The following is an 8823-nucleotide window of genomic DNA, read 5'->3' as shown; positions in this document are numbered from 1 at the left end:
CTGGTGATCGTCGAGGGGACACTGAATAGTGCATGGTACATCCAAACCGTCATTGAACCCATCGTTCTACCATTCCTAGACCGGCAAGGGAACTTGCTGTTCCAACAGGTCAATGCACGTCCGCATGTATCCCGTGCCACCCAACGTGCTCTAGAAGGTGTAAGTCAACTACTCTGGCCAGCAAGATCTCCGGATCTGTCCCCCATTGAGCATGTTTGGGTCTGGATGAAGCGTCGTCTCACGCGGTCTGCACGTCCAGCACGAACGCTGGTCCAACTGAGGCGCCAGGTGGAAATGGCATGGCAAGCCATTCCACAGGACTACATCCAGCATCTCTACGATCGTCTCCATGGGAGAATAGCAGCCTGCATTGCTGCGAAAGGTGGATATACACTGTACTAGTGCCGACATTGTGCATGCTCTGTTGCCTGTGTCTATGTGCCTGTGGTTCTGTCAGTGTGATCATGTGATGTATCTGACCCCAGGAATGCGTCAATAAAGTTTCCCCTTCCTGGGACAATGAATTCATGGTGTTCTTATTTCAATTTCCAGGAGTGTATTTTGGGGTAACTCTTCAAGTCAAACAAAAGTTTTCAGAGTCCAAAAGCATGTAATACATATTATTTGAGGAGTAAACTCACGGACGTCCTGTAGAAACCTCTTCAAAGAACTGGGTATACTGACTACTGCCTCTCAGTATATTTACTCCTTAATGAAATTTGTCCTAAATAATATATCTCTTTTTCCAACAAACAGCTCAGTTCATACATACAATACCAGGAACAAAAATGATCTGCACAAGGACTTAAAAGCACTTACTTTAGTTCAAAAAGGCGTCCACTACTCAGGAACACTCATCTTCAATAATTTGCCAGCAAACATAAAAAATTTAGTTAGAAATAGAGATCAGTTTAAAAGGAGCCTGAAAGACTTACTAGTGGCCAACTCCTTCTACTCCATTGACGAATTTTTTAATAGAAACAAATGATGTGTTGTATATATTTATAGTATTAGTATTGTTATTTCAGCTTAAAAAAAATAAAAAATAAAATAGGTGACATGTTCCACATCCCCGAGGATCTCCTCAACACGGATCTATGGAACGAAAAACTAATCTAATCTAATCTAATCTAATCTAATCTAATCAAAGCCCACCAAAGATCACCTTGGAGACATTTATTTAAGGAACTATGGATACTCACAGTACTTTCACAATACATATATTCACTTATGCAATTTGTTATTAATAACCCATTCCAGTTCGGAAATGATAACAAAGTGCATAGCTACAACACTAGGAGAAATAATGATCTTCTCTATTCTGGGTTAAATCCGGTTTTAGTACAGAAAAGTATGAAGTCTTTGGTCATTTATCAGATAGTTAACCAGCATTTAAAAAAGTTAAAAAATGACAACTCTTTCTACTCAATAGATGAATTTTTAGATATAAAGCTGTAATTGTACATAATAATATTAATTATTGTTATTATAATCCAATTATGACATTTAGAGAAACCTTATGTTGAACTGACACAGTCCACATCATTACAGAATGTCATACTCATGATCTGTGGAACAAGTAGAAATGTAATGTAATGGTGTATGAAGAACTCTCATCGAGCCTACCCACTGTTAATCCTGCTGTATTGGTGGTAACAGTTTGTGATGTCCTGCATGCATTGTTGTGATTACAAATGTCTATGCAAAGTTATAAGTGGCCTTCTGTAACTGGATTCCTGGTGAACATCTTTACCTCAAAAGCTGACTATTCTCTGGATAATTCAGAACTGTAAAGAGGGAAACTGGGGACTCATATAATACTTACAAAAAGATAAAAAGCCCATCACATTTAATTTTTAATGTTTAGAAAGTTGTCTAATACTCTATTCCATACATTCTCTGTTTTAAATGACACAGAGTTTTGAAAGACACAAATATATGATTAGAATTGTGTAATGCATGATTACTTATGAATTGCACAACAAGGCGATAGTTCAGTAGTTGTATAAAGAGTGTGTTCATTGCACTGTAATGATATAAATATGTACAGTATTCTGCTTACTTTTTTGACACTTGTGGTATTTTCTTTTTGGTTTAAAGACAAATGATATTACATGGCTTATATTCAAATCTCATGTCCCACAAAACAAGAGATTGTTACTTGAAACACATAAGAAATTCAGTCTCGTTTATAATGCTTAAATGTTGGTTACATTAACATGTAATGTTCTTCGAGATAAAATGCAATCAGTTCTCTGTTCACACTACATTTGGATGACATTTCAGTTTTTAACAATATGTTCTACTATTTTCATTAGGAGCAAGCCACTACATGGTAGACACACATCTATGTTCTGCTTTAAAGTCCAGTATACAATTCACTCAAAAATACAGGCATTCGAATTATGAAGTGCACAAACATTTCTAATATAAACAATAGCCAGCCATTTAAAACTTTCTAGCCACATTGATTGTTCCACAAAATTGTGAGGAAACCAGCTAGATGTCCATAGCTTGCTAGTATGGTAATTCAGTTTAGAGTCTTCTGTCAACATAAAGGCACAGTGTGTAACAGAAAAGTATAGACAGAATCTGAGCTTGGGGGACAGGCAGTGTGGGACAGGAGGGTAGAGGACTTGTATTACTTTGCTGAAAGTGGAAGGGGTTGAGGGAATAATACCTAACTTATTACAAAACAAAAGTCAAAACTATTGAAAAACTATGATTAATTATTAATTACCAAACATATTAATGCTACCACTTTCTTCCTTTCATTCTTGATATTGTCAGTTGACATCATCATGTTTCATTAACTACAGCATGGAAATGAGAAATGTCTGTTGTGAAGCACTGGTAGAGGATGACATCAGCTTACCTGTACTGTTGGTAATATGAATTCCTTTTGTCTCTTTCAGTTTGAAAATGCATTAATTGAATGTTTACCATGCTGTGTAACATGATTTTTTTTTAAAGTCTGTGACAGAGCGACATCAAATGACAGCACAACATTATTGAAAACTGTAAGTTAAATACTGATCTGTTTTCATTAAGGATGGTTAGGTAAATGATTTGATTAAGGAAAATATACATATTATTTTTGTGTCATGCAACATCATATGTTTTGAGAATACTTTATGTATTCTCAATTGGAATAGCTTTTGACAGTGGGTGCTGGGATGAGAGAAAACATTGTGAGCTGAAGGTATAATGCTACTCGAAGCTTTTAGAAACCAAGGGTATCTGGCATTTTTAGTTGTAAGGAGAATAGTGACAAAAGAGTTTTGAGATTTCATGGCAAATAATTTGGATACAACTGATACTAGTCAGTGTTCACTACACATTCTGCTCTTCAAATTGATACTCAGTTGATATATTTGTTTGTCTAGTTTGGTAGGATGCGAGTTTGGTTTGTGAAGTTTTTTTTTCTGCCCTCTTTCTTATGGGAAGGGAGGGATCAGTTGGCCTCCATTGCCCCCTCCCATGCTCTGGGTATGTTCTTACAGATGTATAATGAGGCCAGACATCTGACACTTTTCTAAAAATTTTTGAATAGTCATTATACAGTTATTTGTTTTTAGAACTAGACATCTGATGTAAAGAGATCACAAAGTAAGTACAACTGTTACCTTGTTTAAATTATAATGTTAACAATGATGCTCTGAATAACTTTGTGTCAGAGATTCTGTATGCATTTTTTGGTTGTTGAGTATGCTACGTTATATGAAAATTCAGTGCCGTCTCTGTGTCATCAAATTTATCTGTGACATAAAATTTTCTATGACATCAAATTAATTTAGGTGATACTAAGAGAATTATATTACAAAATAAGACACTAAAAGTGGTAGATGGGATTTGCTATTTGGGAAGTATAATAGCTTATGATGGCCAAAGTAGAGATGTTATAAGAAGCAAACTGAAAAAGAGGAGTTTATTAAGATCTAATATAAATATTAGTATTAGAAAGTGTTTTATGAAGCTATTTGTCTGGAATGTAGCCTTGTATGGTAGTGAAATGTGAGCTGCTCAGCATGAAATGTGGTGCTACAGAATTATGGTAAAGATTAGGTGGGTAGATTAAATTGCACATAGGAGATGTTCAATAGAATGGGGGAAAAGAGAAATTTATGTCACAAGAAGTGCTCAGTTGATACAAGACATCATGACGTGTCAAGAAACTGTTCATTTGCTAATGGAGGGGAGTGTGAAGGACAAAAATTGTAGAAGGGAAACCAATGGATGAACACAGTAAGTACTTCAAAGAGATGTTGGTTGTAGTGGTTATTCAGAGATGAAGAGGCATGCACAGGATAGAGTAGCATGATGAGCTGCATTAAACCAGTCTTTGGACTGAAGACTAAAACAATTACTACAACTCTGTGGCTTTGATGTAACATAGCGCATCATACGTTGGGTACAGAGCATGAAAGGAGAATCCAAACTAATTTCTAAATTATAGTTGCTCATTTCTTACTAACAAACGGAAACACCCATTAAGATCCTGAAATATTATCCAAATATGATGTGGGAAAAGAAACTGAGTGTGAATTATCAAAGTGTGCCCAAGTGAGATAATTTTTAGCCCTCTTACTATTTTATTTTCTGAATTTCACTTATATCTTTCACTGAAGATTGTAATTATATTTCATAGCAGTTAAGTCATTTGAAATGTTCAAAATTTTGCTACAAATGAGTCAGTCACTAGTGGATACCATATTTGTGATGTGTATGACATGTCTCAAGTGAACGAAGAAACAATGAAATATGTCAGATACAGTGAGAGAAGTCAAGTGTTTGTCCTTGACAGCTTAGGAATGTTGATTATATGATAGTTTTCAGTCTTTGTATTTGCTAACATTCTGCGTCAGCCACTGTCACCAAATGTGGTGCCCTCCTCCGATATCTCCACCTGCTGGAACGTAGGCACCAAAGCCAAATCCAAACTCGCTGCCTCCAAAACCACCTGAAACATAGTGGAATCATGACTGTCATGATAACAGCTGTATTTCTGAAGTGAAATATTTTGCTGAAGCTGATTACAACTAAAGTTTTAAAGTAATAGAATTCTGAGAACTAAGTCAACAATGCAACAAGTGATGTTGAAAACAAGCTCTCTTTCTTTCACGCTCTATCATGAAAAGTGTGTTGTTTGCGACTCTGGTTAATGACCTCAGCAACCAGAAGCCAGAGTCAGTTCCCCATTGTGATACACACAGCACATTTATGCAGCACGAGATATGGTCCCACACTGTCATGCACTCTGCAATTACACTGCCTATTTTTTCAAGGGAAATTTAAGGGCTCATAGTATTAAGTTAAAATAATAATATTGTACTGTTTTATGATTATGGCCACATAATTGTGGAATTTTTAAAACACTGAAGATAAGTGATCAGTTGCACAAATTGTGTCTTTTCACACTTTTTAAGAACACTTTTATCACAATTCTACTTGATTAAACCATGTTTCACATCCTGAAAACTAGCACAAGCTTTTTACTTACATGACTTGTACCACTCTGTTCTGCTACATTTTGCTACATACATGTGCCACAGTATTGTTGATAGTGATTGATTTTGTTCCATTGTTAACAAAGTTCGTCTATCGATTGTTTATTGACATACCCTCACACCAAAGGTGAGCACAAGTATGAGGTTAAGGTGGAAGAAGTGGAGGGTGTTATGACAAAAAATAAATTGTGCTACATTGGAATAATTTCTTTTTGCCTCTAATGGCCTCTGCGCCTGCTCATACTCTCTCTCTCTCTCTCTCTCTCTCTCTCTCTCTCTCTCTCTCTCTCTCTCTCTCTCTCTCTCTCTCTCCTCCCTCCCCCCCCCCCCCCTCTCCACACACACCATTTTTTTCGATTAAAGAGGAATATTTGCTACTAGTCATTAGTTCTGACCAGTGAAGAGGAAACATCTAACAAACACCATGGACATCATGATGACTATAACATGATATCAGTGGCAATTTTTTCAAGAGGACTAAGCTGCAGATCAGTCAGTCACCACAATCAGGTTTTTTGCTTTCACATTTGTTGGCGTCACCAACTCACAACCTGTCATATTCCAAACTAACCTTGGGCTAAGGTACAGCACAGAGTGTCAGCACAAACAGGTTATTGTGCTTTCTCTTTCGTTGGCTTCACCAACTCACGACCAAATGGTGAAAATACACACTAAAAAGTGACATCACAGCAGGAGTTAACATTACATCACTGGTGAAAGCAAATGAATGTCATCAAATATCCCTCTTGATCTGTTTTTTTCAATGTTTAGGCTAAATCGAAACAAGGCTCCAGGAGTAGACAATGTTCCATTAGAACTACTGATAGCCTTGGGAGAGCCAGCCATGACAAAACTCTACCATCTGGTGAGCATGATGTATGAGTCAGGTGAAATACCCTCAGACTTCAAGAAGAATTCCAATCCCAAAGTAAGCAAGTGTTGACAGGTGTGAAAATTACCAAACTATCAGTTTAATAAGTCACAGCTTCAAAATACTAACATGAATTCTTTATGGATGAATGGAAAAACTTACAGATGCTGACCTTGGGGAAGATCAGTTTGGATTCCCTACAAATGTTGGAACACTTGAGGCAATACTGACTCATGAATTATCTTAGAAAATAGATTAAGGTAAGGCAAACCTACATTTCTAGCATTTGTAGACTTAGAGGAAGCTTTTGACAATGTTGACTGGAATACTCTCTTTCAAATTCTGAAGGTTGCAGGGGTCAAATGGAGCAACAGGCTATTTACAACTTGTACAGAAACCAGATGGCAGTTGTAAGAGTTGAGGGGCACGAAAGAGAAGCAGTGGTTGGGAAGGGCGTGAGTCAGGGTTGTAGCCTACCACTATTGTTATTCAATCTATATACTGAGCAAGTAGTAAAGGAAACAAAAGAAAAATTTAGAGTAGGAATTAAAATCCATGGAGAAGAAATAAAAACTTTAGGTTCACATGTGATATTGTAATTCTGTGATACTGTAATTCTGCCAGAGACTGCAAAGGACCTGGAAGAGCAGTTGAACAGAATGGACAGTATCTTGAAAGGAGGATATAAGATGAATGAGGATACTGGAAAGTAGTCTAATTAAATCCAGCGATACTGAGGGAATTAGATTAGAAAATGAGACACTTAAACTAGTAAAGGAGTTTTGCTATTTGTGGAGCAAAATAACTGATGATGGTCAAAGTAGAGAGGATATAAAATGTAGACTGGCAATGACAAGAAATGCATTTCTGGAGAGGAGAAATTTGTTAACATCAAGTATAGATTTAAGTGTCAGGAAGTCTTTTATGAAAGTATTTATATGGAGCATAGCCATATACAGAAGTGAAACATGGATGATAAATAGTTCAGACAAGAAGATAATAGAAGCTTTTGAAATGTGGTGCTACAGAAGAATGCTGAAGATTAGATGGGTAGATCACATAACTAATGAGGAGGTACTGAAAAGAATTGGGGAGAAGAGCAATTTGTGTCACAACTTGACTAGAAGAAGGGATCAGTTGGTAGGACACATTCTGAGGCATCAAGAGATCACCAATTTAGTATTGGAGGGCAGTGTGGAGGGGAAAAAATCATAGAGGGAGACCAAGAGATGAATACACTAAGCAGATTCAGAAAGATGTAGGTTGCTGTAGGTACTTGGAGATGAAGAAGCTTGCACAGGATAGAGTAACAAGGCGAGCTGCATCAAAACAGTCTCTGGATGAAGGCCACAACAACATAGGCTTAATATTTCCTTGTATATTCTCTTTACAGTTACTTACTGTTTAGATTACATAATATTGTGTAATAAATGTATTGTCAGAAATTGTGGTGTCATGTATCATACCACCCCAAAGCATATGAAAGTTGGTAACAGAATGGCAAGTTTCTGTTAGATGCAGATAGCTGTCATGCAGGAACCAGCACATCCGATGGAGCACACTCACTGAGCCACACCACCTATACCGCTGGAGTATGAGTGCCCTTTGTTGTTGCAATACAGGATGGCAACATGATGCTATGCAGACACTACCTAGTCGCAGCTTCAACTTTTTCATGCATGCCTTAATATGGGGAGCATTTTGCTTGTGGAGAGTGTGATAGTTGGACTCTGTTTCTTGCTTCATTATTTGCAAATGTGTCTTTGTGTGCTTGGAGGAATACATGTCAAGTACATTTTCTGTTTGTTGTATTTACTTGTTTCCTAATCATTTCTGCTCCTGGCCAGCTTTTCTACAATGACAGCTCTCAACCACTCTGTAGAGCACCTCAGCCTTTCATTGTGTACACAACAGAGGTGATATTTAATCTGTTTTTACGTCTCTGTATTCTTGCTTCTCACATACATTTAGCTGTTCCTTCCATCACCACTTCATCGAATATGTGGCGATTTCTGTGGGTGTACTCACTCACGGGAAAAAGTCAGTGTCATTCTTAGCTTACTGGGTTGACTGCTATAGAGTTTCACAGTCACTGTGTGACACATCATTTCGCTTTTGCCACGACAACTGTCAAACTCAGATGGCATCATGGAAAATATGGGAATTACACCTAGAACAAGATCTTACAGACTAATTCTCTTTGATTTTCTAAGGATTTGAAGTTTAGAGCCTAGACATCAGTTTCCAGGGCTATTAAAGTAGTGACTTTAATAGGTAGCTCAGTGCATGATGTCAGTGGTTTGAACTTCACGAGTAGCAGTTTCTGCTTTTGCCTTTTATTTAAATTCTAAAATTATTGTCAAGTGATAATGTTAATTAACAAATATTGAAACATATTTTTAATAAAAATAACATCTTCTTATTTTTAATTTCTGGCCATATGAA

The 8823-nt window shown here is 37.0% G+C and overlaps 1 protein-coding gene across 1 annotated transcript in view; it reads right to left on the bottom strand.

Annotated features, from left to right (window-relative positions):
* Positions 1–1659: 1659 nt before the first annotated feature.
* Positions 1660–8823, bottom strand: part of LOC126291709 (PE-PGRS family protein PE_PGRS5-like) — a 127991-nt gene continuing 120827 nt past the window's right edge. The window contains exon 5 of the mRNA XM_049985365.1: positions 1660–4960. Coding sequence (XP_049841322.1) covers positions 4872–4960 — 89 coding nt within the window. The 3' untranslated portion in view covers positions 1660–4871. The remainder of the gene's footprint in view (positions 4961–8823) is intronic.

This window comes from Schistocerca gregaria, chromosome 9 (assembly GCF_023897955.1).
Source record: "Schistocerca gregaria isolate iqSchGreg1 chromosome 9, iqSchGreg1.2, whole genome shotgun sequence".
Lineage (NCBI taxonomy): Eukaryota > Metazoa > Arthropoda > Insecta > Orthoptera > Acrididae > Schistocerca > Schistocerca gregaria.
This window is presented reverse-complemented; position numbering and strand designations above follow the sequence as displayed.